This window comes from Micromys minutus (genome assembly GCF_963924665.1).
Source record: "Micromys minutus genome assembly, chromosome: X".
Classification (NCBI taxonomy): domain Eukaryota; kingdom Metazoa; phylum Chordata; class Mammalia; order Rodentia; family Muridae; genus Micromys; species Micromys minutus.
In genome coordinates, this window is record NC_137970.1 from 127,577,466 (window position 1) to 127,600,354 (window position 22,889).

Here is a 22,889-nt window from a genome sequence, read left to right on the forward strand (position 1 = left end):
AACATCAAACTTAAAGGTGGGAAACTTGAAGCAATCCCATTGAAATTAGGGACTCAAAAAGGCTGCCCACTCTCCCCCTACCTATTCAACATAGTACTGGAAGTCCTGACCAAAGGAATTAGACAGTAAAAGGAAATCAAAGGGATACAAATCGGAAAGGAATAAGTAAAAACATTGCTGTTTGCAGATGACAAGATAGTGTTCGTAAGTGACCCCAAAAATTCCACCAGAGAACTTCTACAGCTGATAAACAGGTTCAGCAAAGTGGCTGAATATAAAATTAACTCAAACAAATCTGTAGCCTTCCTCTCCTCAAAGGCCAAATATTCGAAGAAAGAAATTAGGTAAAAGATACCCTTCACAAAGCCACAAACAATATGAAATCCCTTGGTGTGACTCTAACTGAACAAGTGAAGGACCTGTATGACAAGAACTTCAAATCTCTAAAGAAGGAAATCGAAGAAGATCTCAGAAAATGGAAAGATCTCCCATGCTCATGGATTGTAAGGATCAACATTGTAAAAATGTCCATCTTACCAAAAGCAATCTACAGATTCAATGCAAACCCCATCAAAATTCCAACCCAATTCTTCATAAAGTTGGAAAGAGCAATGTGCAATTTCATCTGGAATAACAAAAGACCTAGAATAGTGAAATCTATCCTCAACAACAAGAAAACATCTGCGGGAATCACTGTCCCTGACCTCAAGCTATATTACAAGGCAATTGTGCTAAAGCTGTATGAAACTGGTACAAAAATAGGCACATGCATCAATGGAATAGAATAGAAGATCCAGAAATGAGCCCTCACATATATTGTCACCTGATTTTTGACAAGGGAGCCGTAAACATTCAATGGAAAAAGGACAGCCTATTCAACACATGGTGTTGGTCCAACTGGCACTCAGCATCCAGAAGAATGAAAATAGACCCTTTCTTATCTCCTTGTACAAAGCTTAAGTGCAAGTGGATCAAACATCTCCACATTAAACCAGGTACACTAAAATTATTAGAAGGAAAGTAGGGAAAACCTTAGAACACAGAGGCACAGGAGAAAATTTCCTGTGCAGAACACCAATGTCTCGTGCTCTAAGGTCAACTATTGACAAATTGGACTTAACGAAATTGCAAAGTGTCTGTTAGGCTAAGGACACTGTCAAGGAAACAAATCAGCAGCCAAGAGATTGGGAAAAGATCTTTACCAACACCACATTTACTATAGGCCTAATATTCAAGGTATATAAAAAACTCAAGAAGTTAGACACTACAGAATAAAACAACAGTATTAAAAATATGGTACAGAGCTAAACAAAAAGTTCTCAATTGAGGAATATCAAATGGCTGAGAAACATCTAAGGAAGTGCTGGAAATCATTAGCCATCATGGAAGTGCAAAACAAAACAACTCTGAGATTCTACCTCACACCAACCAGAATGGCTAAGATCAAAAATTCAGATGACAGCAGATGCTCTGGAGGATTCAGAGCTAGAGGAATACTTCTCTACTGTTGTTGGGGTTGTAAACTGGTACAATCACTCTGGAAATTAGTCTGGTGATTCCTCAGAAAATTAGATATAGTACTACCTGAAGACCCAGTAATTCCACTTCTGGGCATATACCCCAGAGAAGCTGCAACATACAACAAAGACACATGTACCACCATGTTCATAGCAGCCTTATTTTAATAACTAGAAGTTTGAGAGAACCCAGATGTCCTTCAGTAGATGAATGGATACAAAAATCGTGGTATATTTATATAATGGAGTACTACTCAGCTCTTAGAAACAATGACTTTATGAAATTCTCAAGAAAATGGATGCATCTAGAGAATATCATCCTGAGTGAGATAACCCAGTACAAAAGAACAGACATAATATGCAGTCACTGCTAATTGGATACGAACCCTAGAAAGCTCTGAACACCCCAGAAACAACTCACAGACTATATGAAGTTCAAGAAAAACAAAGGCTAAAAAAAGAAAAGAAAAAGAAAAATCATTATGCTTAATCTATACATACCAACAAAACTTTGACTACTTCCAGGTTGCATATTGTTTTACATGTTTTTTATGCTCGTTGTAACTAATAAGATTTTAATCCATATAATTAAACCTTTAAAAAAAATCAAGTACTGACAAAAATCTATTCATATACTTTTATGCAAAAATGCTTAAAATTTGTACATTTATCTTTGTTTTTTAAAATAAAGTTGTTCAAGTTTTTTTAAAAAAGCACTGACTAGTCTTTCAGAGTACCTATATTCAATTCCTTGCACCCATATGCCCACTCTCACTGTCTATAACTCTAGTTCAAGAGTTTCACCACACTTTTCCGGTTTCTTGAGTACTGAATGCATGTGGTGCAAAGAAACACAAGCGGGCACAACACTCAGTCCTCTCTCTTCCTCCAAAACAAAATCCTCCACAACCCTTAGAACAAAATCTAAACTCATTTTGATCTCCAAGCCTTGAAAGATATGGCCCATGGCCATTCTGATCTCACTTCCCACTACTTTCCCCCTATTCAATGTAGATACAGTTGTCTTTTTAGTTATTGTATAGTGCTAACTCTTTATTTTTAATAGGAGAAACCGTGTATATATGACTCTTTCTACTCAGAAGAAGTCTTTTATCTCTCTGTTTCCTCCTCTTTGGTTAATTATTTTTTATCATTCATGTCTCAGTATAAATGCCATATCATTAGAAAACTATTCCTTCTCTCAAATATGGTTCCTGTTTATTCTATGTGAGTACACTGATGCCATTTTCGGACACACCAGAAGAGGGCATCGAATCCTATTACAGATGGTTGTGAGCTACCATGTGGTTGCTGGGAATTGAATTGAAGGACCTCTGGAAGAGCAGCCAGTGCTCTTAACTGCTGAGCCATCTTTCCAGCTCCTGTTTGTTGTAAATCTGAAATTCTTTTGTTTCCCTTGTAATATTTGGATAAAACAGAATATGGAATGTAATGCACATATCTTATATAGCTATTTCCTATGTGATAAAACATCCCATCAGGGAGTAGAGCTTGTTAAGACATAGAATCCTCTAAAGGGACATGACACAGTCCATCCTGCAGAGAAGCTTATTAAGATAAAGAAATAAACATCTCAATCACTTCAGGAAGTCCCTGAAACTGACCAGATCCACTAGAATCTTCTATCTCTAAAAGTATATAAGAAGCAGAGACTACTGAGAAGCTGTGTGATCTGGAAAAAACTCAGAACAACTGAAATGCTTAGACAGATTTCTTTCTAACCTATTGAACTGCAGGCTGGGTAGTGTGCTCCAGGTTTCTAGCTTTCATGAAGTGTCACCATGCTGGGGTGGGTTTTGAGTCATTCCTGTTCTTGCAAGTAACCTCTCACCCAGACTCTTGTGATTAACCCCAATAAAACTTGTGGTTCACCAAGTTGGACTTCGGCGGTATCTTCATTTTGGTCTATCATCAGTTCTCTAACTGGGATGAGTGGACATTTGTTTATATCTTTCTAGGGATAATGTCATACAACAATGTAGTATGGCAAATATACTGTAGGTATTTGTTGCATTAAAGTCTATGTGATTGATCAAACTTTTGGGACACATTAACGTTCCATATTTGGAATTTTTTGAGGTTCAATTTTATGATATATCTGGAGATTTGGTAATTTTTCATTAGACACAACTCTTATTTCTTATTAAGATTTATTTATTTATTGTGTATAGAATTCTGCCTGCATGTACACCTGTGCACCAGTAGAGGGCATCAGATCCCATTACAGATGGTTGTGAGCCACCATGTGGTCACTGGGAATTGAACTCAGGACCTTTGGAAGAGCAGCCAGTGCTCCTAACCTCTGAGCCATCTCTCGAGCCTAAGTTTTTAATGAGAAAAAATTATAATCATAGAGTAATTAAAAGAATGATACAGTGAACATGTTGAAGTCATTCATCTAGTTACCAATTATTAGAATACTAATAAGTAAATACTAATATATGCATATTATCTCCTTTCATTTCTCTTTTTTCAAGGTTGTAATTAAGTATTTGTGCATACATATACATACACATATGTATATATGTAAAAATAATATAGGAAAAGAGGCTATTAATTTGAGGGGATAGGAGAGAAAGTGGGAGGGGCTGGAGCGAAGAAAGGGGGATGTGATACAGTTTTATTTTAATTAAAATATATTATATTCTGTTTTTTTCTTTCTTTATTTCTTTTTTCTTGAGCTTCACACAGTCTGTGACTTGTTTCTGCAGTGTTCAGAGCTTTCTGGGATTAGTATCCCATTATCAGTGACTATATATTATGTCTGTTCTTTTGTGACTGGGTTATCTTACTCAGGATGATATTCTCTAAAATACATCCATTTTCTTAAGAATATTTGTTAAGTCATTGTTTCTGATAGCTGGGTACTACTCCATTGTGTAAATGTACCACAATTTTTGTGTCCATTAATCTACTGAAGGACATATGGGTTCTTTCCAGCTTCAGGCTATTATAAATAGAGCTGCTATGAACTTTGTGGTGCATGTCTCTTTGTTGTATATTGGAGTGTCTCTGGGGTATATGCTCAGAAGTGGAATAGCTGGATCTTCAGGTAGTACTGTCTATTTTTCTGAGTAATCGCCAGACTGATTTCCAGAGTGGTGGTATCAGCTTACAACCCCACGAACAGTGGAGAAGTTTCCTCTTTCTCCACATCCTTGCCAGCATCTGCTGTCATCTGAGTTTTGGATCTTGGCCAATATGACTGGTGTGAGGTGGAATCTTAGGGTTGTTTTGATTTGCATTTCCCTGATGGCTAAGGATGTCAAGCACTTCATTAGATGTTTCTCAGCCATTCAATATATCTCAATTGAGAACGTTTTGTTTAGCTCTGTATCCCATTGTATTAGGGTTGTTTGATTCTCTGGTGTCTAGCTTTTTGAATTCTTTGTATACATTGGATATTAGGCCTCTATCTGATGTGGGGTTGGTAAAGATCTTTTCCACTCTGTTGGCTGCCGATTTGTTTTCTTGACAATGTCCTTAGCCTTACAGAAACTTTGCAATCTCCTTAAGTCACATTTGTCAATCTTTGACCTTAGAGCATGAGCCAATGGTGTTTTGTTCAGAAAATTTTCTCCTGTGCCTATATGTTCTAAGGTTTTTCCCTAGTTCTCATCTAATAGTTTCAGTGTATCTGGTTTAATGTGGAGACTTCGATCCATTTACACTTGAGCTTTGTACAAGGAGATAAGAAAGGGTCTATTTTCATTCATCTGCATGCTGAGTGTTTGTTGGACCAACACCATTTGTTGAAGAGAGTGTGTTTTGCTCCATTGAATGTTTACAGCTCCTTTGTCAAAAATCCAGGGACCATATATGTGAGGGCTCATTTCTGGATCTTCCATTCTATTCCATTGATCCACGTGCCTATTTCTGTACCAGTACCATGCAGTTTTCAGCACAATTGTCTTGTAATATAGCTTGAGGTCAGGGATAGTGATTCCCGCAGATGTTTTCTTGTTGTTGAGGATGGATTTCACTATTCTAGGTCTTTTGTTATTCCAGATGAAATTGCACATTGCTCTTTCCAACTCAATAAAGAATTGGGTTGGTATTTTAAATGGGATTGCATTGAATCTCTAGATTGCTTTTGGTAGGATGGCCATTTTTAAAATGTTGATCCTTCCAATCCATGAGCATGGGAGATCTTTCCATTTTCTGAGATCTTCCTCGATTTCCTTATTTAGAGGTTTGACGTTCTTGTCATACAGGTCCTTCACTTTCTTAGTTAGAGTCACACCAAGGTATTTCATATTTTTTGTAACTATTGTGAAGGGTATCTTTTCCCTAATTTCCTTCTCCACATGTTTGTCCTTTGAGTAGAGGAAGGCTACTGATATGTTTGAGTTAATTTAATATCCAGCCACTTTGCTGAACTTGTTTATCAAGTGTAGGAGTTCTCTGGTGGAATTTGTGGGGTCACTTAAGTACACTATCATGTCATCTGCAAATAGAGACGTTTTTACTTATTTCTTTCCAATTTGTATCCCTTTGATTTCCTTTTACTGTCTAATTCCTTTGGTCAGGACTTCCAGTACTATGTTGAATAGGTAGGGGGAGAGTGGGCAGCCTTTTTGAGTCCCTAATTTCAATGGGATTGCTTCAAGTTTCCCACCATTAATTTTGATGTTGGCTGTTAGTTTGCTGTATATTGCTTTTATTATGTTTAGGTATGGGCCTCAGATTCCTGCTCTTTCCAAGACTTTTAACATGAAGGGGTGTTGAATTTTGACAAATGCTTTCTCAGCATCTAGTGCAATGATCATGTGGCTTTTTCTATGAGTTTCTTCATATCGTGGATTACATTGATGTATTTCTGTATATTAAACCATCCCTGCATGCCAGGGATGAAGCCTACTTGATCATGGTAAATAATCGTTTTGATGTGTACTTGGATATGGTTTGCAAGGATTTTGTTGAGTATTTTTGCATCAATGTTCATAAGTAAAATTGGTCTCAAGTTCTTTTTCCTTGTAGGGTCTTTGTGTGGTTTAGGAACAAGGGTAACTGTAGCCTCAACAAATGAGTTAGGTAGTGTTCCATCTGATTCTATTTTGTGGAATAGTTTGGAGAGTATTGGTATTATGTAGTCAATAAATGTCTGAAAATAATCTGCACTGAAACCATCTGGATCTGGGATCTTTTTGGTTGGGAATCTTTTGATGAGTGCTTCTATTTCTTTAGGAGTTATGGGATTATTTAGATGGTTTACCTGGTCCTGGTTTAACTTTGGTATCTTGTATCTTTCTAGGACTTCATCCATTTCCTCCAGATTTTCCAGCATTGTTGAGCATAGGCTTTTGTATTAGGATCTGATGATTTCTTGAATTTCCTCAGTTTTAGTAGTTATTTCTCCACTTTCCTTTTGATTTTGTTAATTTCTATACTCTCTCTGTGCCCTCTAGTTAGTCTGGCTAATGGTTTATCAATCTTGTTAATTTTCTCAAAGAACCAGTTCTTGGTTTTGTTGATTCTTTGACCGGTTCTTTTTGTTTCTATTTGGTCTATTTCTGCCCTATGTTTGATTATTTCTTGCCGTCTACTCCTTTTGGGTGTATCTGCTTCCTTTGATTCTAGAGCTTTCAACTGTGCTGTCAGGTTGCTAGTGTATGCTTTCTCCAGTTTCTTTTTGGAAGCCCTCAGAGCTGTGAGTTTTCCTCTCAGTACTGCTTTCATTGCTTCCCATACGTTTGGGTATGTTGTGTTTTCATTTTCATTAAATTCTAGAAAATCCTTAATTTCTTTCTTTATTTCTTCTTTAACCCTGCTATTGTTTAATAGAGCATTGTTTAGTTTCCATGTATATATGGGCTTTTTGTTGTCTCTGTTGTTATTAAAAACCAGCTTTAAACCATGGTGATCTGAAAGGATGCATGGGAGTATTTCAATCTTTTTATATTGATTGAAACTAGTTCTGTGTCCAATTATGTGGTCAGTTTTCGAGAAGGTTCTTTGATGTGTTGGCAGGAAGTGTATTTTTTAGTTTTCAGATGAAATGTTCTGTAGGGATCAATGAATTTCAGTTGTTTCATTGTCTCTGCTAGTTTTACAGTGTCCTTGTTCAGTTTCTGTTTCCATAATCTGTCCATTGGTAAGAGTGGAGTATTAAAGTCTCTCACTATTATTGTTTGGGATGAAATGTATTTTTTAGCTTTCATAGGGTTTCTTTTATGAATATGGGTGCTTTTTAATTTGGAGCATATATGTTAAGAATTGAGAGTTCCTCCTGAGATATTTCCCCTGTAATGAGTACAAAGTGTCCTTCTCTATGTTTTTTGATAATTTTTGGTTGGAAATTTACTTTATTCCATATTAGAATAGCCACTCCAGCTTGCTTCTTGGTGCCGTTTGCTTGGAAGTTTTTTTCCCAGCCTTTTACTCTGAGATAGTGTCTGTCTTTGTCTCTGAGATGAGTTTCCTGTATGCAGCAAAATGCTGGGTTTAGTTTACGTATCCAGTCTGATAACCTACATCTTTTTATTGGGGAGTTGAGTGCATTTATGTTAATAGATATCAAGGAATAGTGGTTGCTGTTTCCTGCTATTATTGTTTGTAGGATGAATTGTGCATGTGTGTATTTCTTCTTTTGGTTTTCTTGCTTAGGAGTTTACTTGTTTTTACTATGGTGTATTTCCCTCATTGAATTGGCTTTTCCACCTATAATTCGTTGTAGTGCTGGGTTTGTGGTCAGATATTGTGTAAATTTAGTTTTTTTCTTGGAATAGCTTGGTCTCTCCATCTATGTTGATTGAGAGTTTTGCGGGGTATAGCAGCTTGGGCTGACACTTGTGCTCCTTTTGGGTCTGCATGATGTCTGTCCAGGCTCTTCTAGCTTTCATAGTTTTGGTTGAGAAATTGGGTGTGATTCTGATTGGTCTGCCTTTACATGTTACATGACTTTCTTCTCTTACTGCTTTTAGTATTCTTTCTTTGCTTTGGGCACTTGGTGTTTTGACTATTATGTGTCAGGAAGAATTTATTTTCTGGTCCAACCTGTTTGGAGTTTTGTAGGCTTCATTCATGCTTGTGGTCATCTCATTCTTAAGGGTAGGGGAGTTTTCTTCTAAAATTTTGTTGAAGATATTTACTGTGCCTCTTAGTTGATATTCTTTTCCCTCTTCTATTCCTGTTATCCTTAGGTTTGGTCTTCTCATTGTGTCCTGGATTTTCTAGACATTATGGGTTAGGAGCTTTTGGTTTTTGCATTTTCTCTGACTGTTTTGTCTATGATTTCAATGTTGTCTTCGGCCCCCTATATTCTCTCTTCCGTCTCTTGTAGTCTGTTGGGAATGCTTGCATCTGTGACTCCTGATTTCTTTTTTAGGTTTTCTACCTCTAGGGTTGTCTCTTTTAGTGTTTTATTGTGTCCATATCCATTTTAAATTCCTTCTTCCATTCCTTCATCTCTTTGGTTCTATTTTCCTCTAGTTCTTTGAGTGCTTTTCTTGTTTCTTCTTTAAAAGCTTCTAATTCTTTATCCTTCTCCTCCCGTTCTTGTTTAAGGATCTCTATCATCATCTTGAGGTAGGATTTCTGGTATGAGTCGTCTTTTTCTGGAGTGTTTGGCATTCTGCTGTTTGCTGTGATGGGAGAGCTGGGTTCTAGTGTTGCTAGGTTGTCTTCGTTTCAGTGGGGTAAGTTCTTTTGCTTTCCTCTTGCCATCTTGTTGTCAGTGATTGGTTCTCGCCTTTCCCTTTACCTGGCCTGTGGCCCTGGATCTCTGCTGTTCCTGGTGGTAGATGGTCTGAGCACCTGTTTTGCACCCAAAAGCTGCCAGCTGGGAACAGAGGGCCCAATGCAGGGTTCCTGAGTCCCTGGATCAAGCAGGGCAGAGGCGCACTTTCCTTGCACTAGGTAGAGATATCTCTGCCCCCTGCCTAGTTGGAACACCTTCTGACCAGGCCTGTGTCTCTCACAAATCACTCTTTTATTCTAATCTTAGTTCTGCTACTTTTCTGGTTTACATCTGTCTCCTCAGCATTCCAGCTCAAATCTCTCCTTTTATTCTTATCCTGAGTTCATCTATGTCACCTTTGTTCAGCTCCCATCCTTCTGACCTCTTCTATGTTCCTGTGTAAATCTTTTTCCCTCTTATTATTTTCCCAATTCCCTCTCTTCTTACCAGTGTCCCATCTATTTCCTGCCTCTGCTCATTGGCCATAGGTTTTTTTTTTTTTTATTGACAGGTAATGATTATAAGAGATTTTTTTCTACAGTGAGTAGATGTGTACCCTAAAGATTAAAAGTAGAAATGGCTGATTGTTTGAGTGTGTGTGTACACACAAATTTTATATTTGTGATTCTTTTAAGGATTTTTTATAAGAATGTTTTTTGAGATAAATAATAAAATCATCTATTCTTTGTGACTTCAAAATGCAGTCTGCCAGTAAAAGAACTGGAAGAGAAGAATAACTTCCTTGTTTATACTTTCTTTGTTCATCTATAACATGCTACTTTGATATGAAAGTATGTGGATTCTTGGGATAAATTGCTTTTTACTTGTAATATACAAAATGTTTAATTATGTAAGACTGTTGAAGAACATGCTGTTTTTATCCTTGTATTCACAGTAATGAATCACTAGAAAAACAATAGAATATAACCACACTGTAATTCTTATGTTGCTTGAAAGATTTGTTTGGAGATATAAGCTGTAGGGGAAAAACCAGTGAGAACTTGAGCATTTTTCAACAATAAGACCTGTGTGTGGGGGGGTGGGTGGTGAGATTCCTCCTTTTTGCTGGCCCCAGAGAATTAAGTTTTGCTCCCTTAGAGAAAAAGTCTTCTCTGTAATTATCCACTGACCCCACACATCTTCAGTGCCTGACCTGTTGGAACTAGATTCCAGCATTGATGCCTCAGAAGTACGAGGATTAAAAGTGTATTACTCCATGTCTGGCAAATCTGACATCTAATACAACATTTTTTCCTGCTTATTTTGATCTTCATTGTCCTTATCTGCTTGCTTTTATCTATATTTGTTGAGTTTATCTTTTTATATATTTTTTTTCGAATTTGTGAGTCTTATAACCTACCCTGTTACTGACTAGTTGTTCTGGAAAATATAACATACATTAAAATATCAAGGTTTAATATTATACTTTACCTTCAAGATAATACTAGAATTTCAGAATTTTTTATTATATTTACCTCCATTATTACATTTATATTGTTGTCATCATATGTTCTAAATAAATCATCAGCCCATCATTATAAATTGTTTATCTCAGATGGTTGTTATAGTAATGAAAAGCTGACATAACCTACCATTGTTAATTCTTGGTTTAAAAATACAGATGATGTAAACTATTGCTACTTCTATTATTTTTGTCATACCAAGGTATGTTCTATGCTTATAGTTGGTATACTCTGTTGAATTAGCTAGACAATCCAGGTTAAGGTGGACTGTTAATAAGGTTTGGAAATCTAGCCTTGCTAGGGAAAATAACATCATTAAGCATTTGTCTAAAAGAAAAAGTAAAAGGGGAAAGAAAAGACCTAAACCACAATTCTCTGTCTTTAGTTTTCTGGAATTCACCCTGTATGATTTTATGTATTAGAAATAATTCTTGATTGTAGTTTTTTTATCCCTTGAAATTTTACTTCCCTGTTTGGGCGTCACTGTGTTCTCTTAAAATGTCATTCTCAGTATACTATTAATGTAGGTACTTCCTGAGGTGGTGGTCATAAATCAATCTAGTTCTATCTTCAAATGTCAAGATCTAAGACAGGTGTATGTCTTTTGTTCATTTTTTTAAGGCAGGGTTTCACTCTGTAACCCAAGTTGACCTAAAACTGTGAAAAGATTGAGTCACCAAAAACACTGTGCCTTTCTTATGATAACATACCTTTACCTTGCCATTGTGTAAAATTTGAGTCCAGTGATGGCCATCTTGACTGCTGGAGATAAGGAACTCTTTCACAAACATGCTGGTAAAGAGAGATTTCACTCCCTGGGTTATTATTCCAGTGACTTTTGTTGTCTTTTGTAAGTCTACTTGCAACCATTCTTTTGGATCATTCACCTGAGGAAGAGATATTTGAATAAAATCTCCTTTGTCATTATTTGCTCTGAGAAATCCACAACTATCTTTATAACCATACTACAGCACTGATTTTTGTACATAATGGTTTGTCTGCCTACTTTATTTGACTAAGAATTGCAAGGGCCAAATTTTCATAATTCTTTCTTAAATCTCCTCATGTCACTCACTTAATAGTTTCCTAGTAAGCAATGAATGGATTTTAGGAACCATAACTACTAGAACATAAGTCTGGCAATGTAGCAGCCAAGCTTCATTCAAAATAATAATATTTTAAAAACTAAACTTAAATTTTTATTATATTTACTTATTTGCCCGAATCGCTCCCTCTCTGTCCCCCTCCCTCTTCCTCTCCCATCCCCCCCTCTGTGTATGTATGTGTATGTGTGTGCATACACAAACACATTCATGGAACCTGTATGGAAGTCTGAGGACAACTTGAAGAAGTTGGTTCTTTCCTTCTATGTAGATCCCAAGGACTGAACATATGTCATCTTATCTGGTTTGGTATCAAGCATCTTTATCTGCTGAACCATCTCACCAGCATTGGATTTGACTTTAGCTACCATGATGATTTCACAGATATTACACTAGTACTGGATACAGAAATTTTTCTAGGTAGTTCATTAAGTATCATTTCTTCTTCCAATGAATGCTGTACAAAATCATATGGTACATCAACTGAATGCCTATGGGGGCATTATTGACCTCTCTTTAAACATTTCTATTAGGAACAGTGAACAGATATACCTATGAAAAACAAGAGCAACTCCTAATTTTCTAGGCTCTATTTTCTTTTCTTTTTTTAAATTCACTTATTTATTTATTTCACATATATGAATACACTGTCACTCTCTTCAGACATACCAGAAGAGGGCATCAAACCCCATTACAGATGGTTGTGAGCCACTGTGTGGTTGCTGGGATTTGAACTCAGGACCTCTGGAAGAGCAGTCTGTGTTCTTAACTGCTGAGCCATCTCTCCAGCCCTAGGCTCTATTTTCTATTGTTATAGTTATGTGTTAAATATGTTGTGCTTACTTGAGGTCGCCAGGCATTAGTCCTTCCCTGGAGGTGAAGTCGAGCTTGTGAAGGAGACCAAGTGGCAAAAATATTGGTAAAGTAGGATGAGGCAGTAATTTGTGTATCTGATATTACTTTACTCTCCATTCCCAGTGGTATGCTGCAACCTCAAAAAAATGAAAGCATAATGTTGTTACATGGGTATCCTGCAGCCTAGATTTCATTGTGCTGCCTTCAATCCTCTAGAGATATTGTTATCATGATAATTTTCAGGGATCAATTTTTATACAATTTCTGTTATTACTAAAATGCTCAGATTTTCTGGTCAGCTCTCCTTAGTTCTGCTTGATTCTAATTTTCCTTGTTGATATAAGTATAGGAAATGACTGCTTCTGGAGAACTACAGTAATAAACTCTGATTTTTTTTGTTGTTCTGTTTGTTTCTGAACGGTGGTGGTTTTATCACGGACAGTTCTATATACCATGATAAAAATCCCTCCTCAACAGTCTCACCTAGTTATTCTACTTATGGTTAGGAAAGGAAATAATATGGAAAGACTTGGCACTTACTGTTTAAATCACAGCCCATTAACTCCATGCGAAGAGTACTGCGGATGCTAGAATGAGTGGGATGCAAACGGATATATCGAGCAATAATTGGAGGATTAAAACTATTGTGCTTAATCCCAGATGAATCCACGTTGCCAAAGAAAACCTATTAGAAGAGATTATAAAAAATATGTGAAAAGTAAATACAAAGCATAAAAAGTTGTTCTTTTAACACTTCTAATTTTGCCTCTGGCATTTTATTTTATGTTATTTTTTAAAGATTTATTTATGTTTATGAGTACACTGTAGCTGTCTTCAGACACACCAGAAGATAGCATCAGATCCCATTACAGATGGTTGTGAGCCACCATGTGATTGATGGGAATTGGACTCCCGGTCATTTGGAAGAGTAGTCAGTGCTCTTAACAGCTGAGACATCTCTCTAGCCAACCTCTGGCATTAAAAAAAAACCAGATTCAATAAATTCAAATGACAATATGGTTATTAGATAGATATTAGCACAGTATATATAAAGGTTTTTTTTTAAGTGCCAAGGAGAGTGGAACAAGGTAGTTTGGTATGATATGGGTCAAATGAAGTGGTTTTCCACCTTGGGTCCCTCTTGAAAATTGAGAAAACCATTAGAACTGTGTAACTACAGTACAGAATTAAGAGATGCCTAGCTTTCATTTCACAAGAACAATGATTTAGCAGACATCCATCTATAGGCATCTTTGGACATACTTGGGAGGCTGAGAAACATTACAGAAGCACCAAACCAAGTAAAACTGTTTGATAGTGGCCTTTTGCCTGTAGTCCTGGCTATAGACTCAGAAGCAGACTGACTACATCTTGTAGGCTCAGATCCAATCCCACTCATGTGTAATATTAACACTATCCTTATTCACCCATATTTGGAAGGTTAACTTTCATTAATACCTCTAGTATCATGTAGCTATGATTTTGATAAAGTTTCTTCTTAAAAAATTTATTAGATACTCTGTATTTAATTTGAAATGATATCCCCTTCACCCACTCCACTCCCATCCCCCACCCACTTGTCTTCATGAAGGTGCACTAGCTCCCAATCACCCTCTCCACCTCAGTGCCTTGGCTTCTTCTACATTGGGAAAATATGCCCTCCCTGGACCAAAGGCCTCTTCTCACATTGATGCCAGACACTGCTATTTTCTGCTACATATGCAACTGGAGCCATGCACCTCTCAATGCGTGTTCAGTGGTTGGTGTTCTAGTCCATGGGAGCTGTGGAGGATTTGGTTGGTCAACAATGTTGTTCTTCCTGTGAGGCCACAACCCCCTTCTGCTCTTTCATTCCTACCAACCCCCAGAACCCTCACCAGGGTCCCTGTGTTCAGTCTGATGGTAAGTTTTTCTTAAGGCTTCATGTGTTAGCGGACTGATACTGAGTATGGTGATATTGCATAATAGAGAGGATAAGAAGTGGACTTGCTTAGTCTTAAGAAACAATCTCAACCTGAGATACTCCTCTTTGATTTTAAGAACAAAGAGCAGATGACTCTGTATCTTGTTTACACAAGTGACATCTAGCTGATAACACATAGGAGGCACAAGATGATTGCTTGTTTATACCAGTAAATAATGTCCCCATTTATACCAGACACATGAACTTATCAATTCTATCACATAGAATGCCTTCACTTGGGACTGTAAAAGAAGGAGCACCTCAATACCAAAGTGTGGTAGGCATACTAATCTCTTGTCACTTGTCATGAGCCTTGTCCAGGAAATTTGCTTCTGTTCCAGAGCTCAAGCTGTAGTGCCATTTCTAGTTTCCCTTGCCTGTAATACTTGGCCCACTTCAAACTGACAGCTGAAATGTCTTGTCATTGACATCTCTGCAACTAAAAGCAGATCTGTATTGTGCTTCCCAAAGATTCTCATCTGGTCTACTAAAGAGTCTTCCTTGGAGTTTGCAACAGATCTCTTCCTATAGCTTCAAGATGCCATCTCTGAACTTTGCAGCCTCTTTAACACTTTTTAGTCATTCTGTAATGTTCATATTTGTTTACTTTTGTGTGAAGTATATCTCAGAATTAATATTAGCAGATAAGATTGAAATAAAATGACCCAACAACCAATTATCAAGGTTAATTGGAACTATTTGCCAAACCATAGTCAATAAAACTAATATAAATTCTGAATTTATTTATTCAATAAATTCTGACCTTGTGGAAAAATACAAGATGTCCATCTGAGCTTCTAACATAGCATCTTCATGATAGGTAGGCAAGGAGTTAGGGAAGTGGGAGAGAAGTCAAATTCTTAAAGAAGCACCCGAAAGCTTTCAAATGCCAGTGTTTCACTAAACAATCTTTACATTATTTTTCACTGTTAGTTATGAAATGAACTAGAAAACTAACTTGGAGTCCTAAGTTAGCCATAAAACCAACTGATAGACTGATGACAAATATAATTATTTGTTCCTTCTTGGCCCCAAACTAGCAATAGCTGTAATGCATACTAGTGGCAGTTAGGTTAGTCATTTCCTATCAAACATCCATGATGAGTTTTGACCCACAGAACATCCTTTAGCTGTCCACAAAATTACACCAAAAACAATAGAATGCACTTTATTTATTCCTTAGGTGGCCCGAGGAGATAGAATGCAGTTTTCACAACTGTCAATCAAGTTATCTTCACCCGAATGCAACTATAATGACTACCTCAATAAAACCCTTGATAAAAATACTGGATACTAATGGTTCTTTATTATTTTCCTACATGGCCTGCCTCGTCTTTTTATGCAAGATATAATATACTTTCCTAAACTCTAACTTTAGGGGGCATCAAAAAGGATTGAGGTGATTTTTCAATTCTCCCTTAATGGTAGGCCTTTTAAAAGACAGAAACTAAACCTGGCATGGTGACATATATCTTTAATCCAAGCACTTGGGAGACAGAGGTGAGAAGATCTTTGAATTTGAAGCTAGCCAGTTCCATTTCCACTTAGGGAGTCTAGAACATCAAGAAATACACAGTGAAATGGGGTGGAGGTGGGGATGGGGAGAAGAGATAAGGGAAAGAGGAAGAGAGAAAATCTAATAAGAGGATATAGTATGCTTTAGAAGTAGTTGAGGTGGTTCTCATAGAATACTTGTTCTCATACAAGATTAAGTTGTCATAAAAGAGCACACCTCATTCTGAATCATTCTCTGATTCATACTTCCATATGATTTGTCACTTTTATAAATACTTCTACTACTGTGATGCTATCAGCCACCTGGATCTTAGCAGTGCTAAACTTCCTTATTCCAGACGCAGTGTTACTAGTATGACAGAAGACTGACATCAGACTACATAGATAAGTGAAAAACAAGAACACCTTATACATTTGAGAAAACAAAGAACCAGATGTGCTCACCTTCAATTCTAGCACTCTGGAGGCAGAAGCAGGTAGATGTCTATGAATTAGAGCAGTAGTTCTAAATGTGTGGGTTATGGTCCCTTTGGGTTACATATGATATATTTACATTACAATTCATAACACTAACAAAATTATAGTTATGAAGTAGCAGTAAAATAAGTATATGGTTGGATATTATCACACTTGGAACTGTATTAAAGTGTTGCAACATTAAGAAGGTTGAGAAACACTGAATTAGAGGCTATACTTGTTTACACTGTAAGTTCTAGGCCAGCCAGGGTTACATAGTGAGACTCATCCAAAAAGTAAATATATAAAAATTGAAAAATAAAAACAACCAAAAAAGAAGGTAAAAAATATCCCAGTCGAAAACTGTGATGTGTAACTAATCAGAGTTATCAAAAAATTATAAATTTCTAAAAAATTGTTTGACATCTTAGCCATTAGGGAAATGCAAATTAAAACTACTTTGAGATTTCATTCTACTCCAGTCAGAATGGCTAAGATTAAAAAAAAGAAGAACAAATACTGCTGTGGATTAAAGGAAAGGAGAATATTTTTCTCTGCTGATGGGAGTGCAAACTAATAGAGACCATATGAAAGTTAAACAAATCTACTTCATGATCTAGCTATACCACATTGTTAGGACACATACCCAAAGGACTCCATTTTGTACTACAGAGATGCTTTGCTACTCATTCATATTCATTGCTGCTCTATTCACAAAAGATGTCCATCAACCGATGAATGATTAAAGAAAATTTAGTGCATTTAAACAATGGAATATTATTCAGCTGGTAGGAAAAAGAAAATTAGCTGGGTGGGCTGGTGCTTTCCTTTAATCCAGGCAGAAGCAGGCAGATCTGTGAGTTCAAGGCCAATCTGGTTTATGTGAGTTCCTGGATATCCAGAGATATGTAAAGAGACCCTGTCTAAAAAGAAAGAGAAACATTTATTTGTTTAATCTTTTTAAATTGGATATTCTCTGTATTTACATTTAAGATGTTATCCCCTTTCCCCCAATCCCATTCCCCCTCCCCCTACCTCCATGAAGGTGCTGGCTCTCCCAATCACCCTCTCCCCACTCAATGCCTTGGCATTCCCCTACACTTGGAGAATGAGCCTTCTCTGGACCAAAGGCCTCTCCTCCCATTGATGTCAGAGAATAACCTCTGCTGCATATGCACTTGGAGCCACGGGTCTCTCCATTCGAACTCATTGGTTGGTGCTTTAGTCCCTGGGTGCTGTGGTGGGTTTGGTTAGTTGATCATTTTGGATTTCCCCATGGAGTTGCAGACCCTTTCAGCTCCTTCAGTCCTTTCTCTAGCTCCTTCATTGAAATCCTCGTGTTCAGTCTGATGGTTAGCTGCAAGTATCTTCCTCTGCATCAGTATGGCTATGGCAGAGCCTCTGAGGAGGCATCCATATCAGACTCCTGCCAGTAAGCACTACTTGGCATCAGCAATAGTCCGTATATTGGATGGATTCCCAGGTGAGGCAGTCGGATGATCTTTTCTCTAATCCCTGCTCCTCTATTTGTCCCATTATTTTCTTCCATGAATTTTTTGTTCTCCCTTCTAAGAAGGACTGAGGCATCCACCTTCTGGTCTTCCTTCTCTTTGAGCTCTGTGAATTGTTTCATGGGAATTCCAAGCCTTTTGGGCTAGTATCTGTTTATCATTAAGTACATACCATGACTGTTCTTTTGTGACTGGGTTATTTCACACAGGATGATAGCATCAAGTTCCATACATTTGCCTAGGAATTTCATGAAGTCATTTTTTTAGTTGCTTTTCAGAGATTCAATATTCCTCAGTTGATAATTCTTTGTTTAGGTTTGTCCTTGCTTTTAATAGGGTTATTTGATTCTCTGGAGTCTAACTTCTTGATTTCTTTGAATATATTGGATATTAGCCCTCTATCGGATGTAAGATTGGCAAAGATCTTTTCCCAATCTGTTGTTTTGTCCCATTGATGGTGCCCTTTGCCTTAGAAAAGGTTTGCAATTTTATGAGGTCCCAATTGCTGATTCTTGATCTTAGAGCATAAGTCATTAGTGTTATGTTCAGGAAATTTTTCCTAGTGCCCATGTGTTCAAGGCTCTTCCCCACTTTCTCTTCTATTAATTGGAGTGTACCTGGTTTAATGTGGAATATGGAATGGCTGAGAAGAACCTAAAGAAATGTTCAATATCTTTAGTCATCAGGGAATGGGAATCAAAACAACCCTGAGATTCCACCTCACACCAGTCACAATAGCTAATATTAAAAACTCAGGTGACAGCAGATACTGGCAAAGATATAGAGAAAGAGGAACAGTCCTCCATTGCTGGTAGGATTGCAAGCTGGTACAACCACTCTAGAAATAAGTCTGGTGGTTGCTCAGAAAATTGGACATAGTGCTACCTGAGGACCCAGCTATACCACTCCTGGGCATATACCCAAAAGATGCTCTAACATACAACAAGGATACATGTTCCACTATGTTCATAACGTCCTTATTTGTAATAGCCAGAAGCTGGAAAGAACCCAGATATCCTTCAGTATATGAATGGATACTCAGCTATTAAAAACAATGACTTCATGAAATTCTTAGGCAAATGGATGGATCTAGAAAATACTATCCTGAGTGAGGTAATCCAATCTCTCTCTCTCTCTCTCTCTCTCTCTCTCTCTCTCTCTCTCTCTCTCTCTCTCTCTCTCTCTCTCTCACACACACACACACACACACACACCAAAACCCAAAACCCAAAACCCAAAAAACACCCATGGTATGCACTCACTGATAAGTGGATATTAGCACGAAAGCTTAGGAATATCCAAGATACAGTTCACAGACCACATGAATTCAAGATCAAGAAGAAGGAAGACCAAAGAGTGGATGCTTTAGTCTTTCTTAGAAGGGGAAACAAAATATTCACTGGAGGAAATTCAGAGACAAAGAGTGGAGCAGAAACTGAAAGAAAGGCCATCCAAAGACTGCTTCACCAGGGGATCCAGCCCATATATAGCCATCAAACCCAAACACTATTGCTGAGGCCAAGAAGTGCATGCTAACACATGATGAGCCTGATATAGCTGTCTCCTGAGAGGCTTTGCCAGATCATGACAAATACAGAGTCAGATGCTCACACCCAACCACTGAACTGAGGACAGGATCCCCAATGGAGAAGTTAGAGAAAGGATTAAAGGAGCTGAATGGGTTTGCAACTACATAAGAATGACACCAACCAACCAGAGCTCCCAGGGACTAGACCACCATCCAAATAGTACACATGGATGGACCCATGGCTCCAGCTGCACATGTAGCAGAGGATGGCCTTGTTGGACATCAATGGGAAGAGAAAACCTTGGACCTGCCAAGGCTTGATGCCCCAGTGTAGGGAAATGTCAGGGTGGGGAGGCAAGAGGGGGAGAGTGAGAAACAGGGAGAGGGGGGATGAGATAGGGAGTATAGACAGGAAACTGGGAAAGGGGTAACATTTGAAATGTAAATAAAATATATCCAAAAAAGAAAAAGAAAGAAAAACAAAATTATAAAAAATTTAGATAAATGGATGGAACTGGAAACAATCATTCTGAGTTAGAAAATATCAATCCAGCATGACAAATATGTTTTTCTAATATGTGGATTTTAGTTTTAAATCATGTATATATATATATGGAATACCCTTGGAAGTCAGGAAATTAGTAAGGGGATATAAGGGGGCTTTCAAGAGAGGTTAGGTAAAACTCACTGGTATAAAGGGTTTAAAGGGAATAATGGAACAGGAAAGATTAAAATTGGGTAGGAGTGATGAAGGTAGTGTAGAGGAAGGAAAAAGGAGAGGTATAAAACTAAACACATTTTGAATAAGTCATATGGAAATCTACCCACTACTGTAGAAGATACTAAAATATACATATAAAGAGTTAAAATGGAATTACCTTGTAAAGAGTCAATAAAATCCCCACTGGGAAGCAGAAACTAACAAAGAAAAAGCCCAGTGTCAGAAATGGGTTACCTCTTTTGGATTTGTTGAACAGTGAGTTCACATAGGCCCACAAACTTTACAGACCATTGCCAATGCTATATTTTACCCTATAGAACTTTATGGTAAGACTCTATTGCTGAAGATACAACATACTTTAGTTATAGAGCATATAAAAACTAAACTGGCACTGACTTAAAAATATTCATCCATTTTGGCTAGTGTGGTGCTTTGAATATGCTTGTTCCATAGTGATTGTTTCTGTTTGAAGGTGTGACCTTGTTAGAAGAAGTGTGTCAATGTGGGGGCAGGCATTAAAGGTCTCCTCCTGTGTTCAGGCTCCACCCATCGAGGAAGAGAGCTTCCTCTTAGCTGCCTGGGGATGTCAGTCTCTTCTGCTTGCCTTTAAATCAAACTGTAGAACTCTTAGTTCCTTCTCCAGCACCACATACCTTCACACTGCCATATTTCTTGCTATGATCATAATGAACTGAATCTCTAAAATTGTAAGCCAGTCCCAATTAAAATTTTTTCTTTTATAAGAGTATCCTTGGTCATGATGTCTCTTCAGAGAAATGGAAAGTATAACTAAGACAACTAGTTTTCACAGTGATAGAATGTTCTATGCACACTACCATGACAGAAAATCAACTATCTTACTGTCTTTGGGTTTCTATTCCTGCACAAATATCATGACCAAGAAGCAAGTTCGGGAGGAAAGGGTTTATTCAGCTTACACTGTTCACATTGCTGTCCATCACCAAAGGAAGTCAGGACTGGAACCCAAGCAGATCAAGAAGCAGGAGCTGATGCAGAGGCCATGGAGGGATGTCACTTACTGGCTTGTTTCCCCTGGCTTGATCAGCTTGCTTTCTTGTAGAACCCAGGTCCACCGGCCCAGGGATGGCACCACCCATAATGGGCTTGGCCTTCCTCCCTTGATCACTAAGTGAGAAAATGCCTTACAGCTGGATCTCATGGAGGCATTTCCTAAACTGAGGCTCCTTTCTCTGTGATAACTCCAGCTTGTGTCAAGTTGACACACAAAACCAGTCAGTACACTTACCCAGCTATGAACAATAAAGACTGGTTTGGCATGATTTTTTCCCACCAGTTTAATAGTGGCATAAACTTTATATAAGTAACCAACCACTTTCTGCTTGAATATAATGCCTGTTCCACAAGATTAAACCACACACTAGTAACATTGCCGGGCCAAGTACCTGTGTCCTGATCAAACTTCAGAGAAAAGAGACTGTAGAGTGTGTAGTCCTAAATGGAATATGTATGTAGGTATGTATGTATGTATATTGTGCCACTCACCTTAGTGCAGAGATTATTGTGGAAGAGGAGATAGAAAGAGTAAAAAATTTAGAAATGTTAGATAACTACAAAGACACAGTATCTTCTAGACACAACAATACAGTTACATATGAACTCTCCTAGTGGTGTGTCAGCATACGCAAAACCTACACAAGTTTAAGTCAGAGAAAATTTCATTGAAGAGAAGGAAGGTGGGCATGGAGTATCATCTGTAGCCATAGAACTATCAGTTTTCTTAAAATGTGTAGCCTAACCCAAAAGACTCCAAAATGCAGAGTATATTGTTGTTGACCTTGGTTGGAGGTGGCAAGTAATTCTGTATGGCTGAGGACAATACTGTCAGTTCAGAAACAGGGCCAGGAGAGTCTTAGCCTGTAAGTGACCTCAATGTCCCCTCCATAAGGACTAGCTTTCATAGTACCAGAAGGCACAATGCAAGCTTCTAAAGGAGAGAGTCAACCAACAGTCCTATCTAGCTATTATTCCCACGAACTACTTCAATCACCATAATGGCACAATAACCTTAAGGATGCTTGCAGTAGAGGCACACATACCTTAGTGGTAACCAACAGCTCTCTAATTGGACTTAAGATTCTCTCAGCAAGTAGGCAATCACGCCTGGTACTGGAAACCTAGCAAATTATTCAGTGCTAGTGAAGTACCGTTATTGGAGGAGATCTACAACCACTACTTTATTAAACCAACAGAATTCCTAACAACAATTGATAATCATTTTTCATATACTTATCATTAAGTATAGTCTTCACCATTCATCAAGTAAATTTCTCTTTGTAACAGATGATGACCATTACAAAAAACCATAACTAGTCAAAATCTAGAGTGGTGCACACTTTCAATCCCAGCACTCTGGAGGTAAAGGCAGGCAGATCTCTGTCAGTCCAAGGACAGCCTGGTATACAGAGGGAGTTTCACCACAGGTAGGGCTACACAGAAAAACCCTGTCTCAAATAAAACAAAACTAGCAACAAACCCCTCAACACAAGTAAAACAGTCAACATCTATTCATAATAAAA

At 37.7% G+C, this 22,889-nt stretch overlaps 1 protein-coding gene across 3 annotated transcripts in view; it reads right to left on the reverse strand.

Annotated features, from left to right (window-relative positions):
* Window positions 1-22,889, reverse strand: part of F8 (coagulation factor VIII) — a gene marked incomplete at both ends in the record, with an annotated part of 191,009 nt that overhangs the window by 5,024 nt on the left and 163,096 nt on the right. For 2 of the 3 annotated variants that reach the window (XM_080909832.1, XM_080909831.1), the window contains 3 exons: window positions 11,390-11,566; window positions 12,626-12,774; window positions 13,178-13,322. In XM_080909832.1, the coding sequence (XP_080765958.1) occupies window positions 11,390-11,566; window positions 12,626-12,774; window positions 13,178-13,322 (471 nt within the window). The remainder of the gene's footprint in view (window positions 1-11,389; window positions 11,567-12,625; window positions 12,775-13,177; window positions 13,323-22,889) is intronic. The other variant, XM_080909833.1, reaches the window with a different exon arrangement.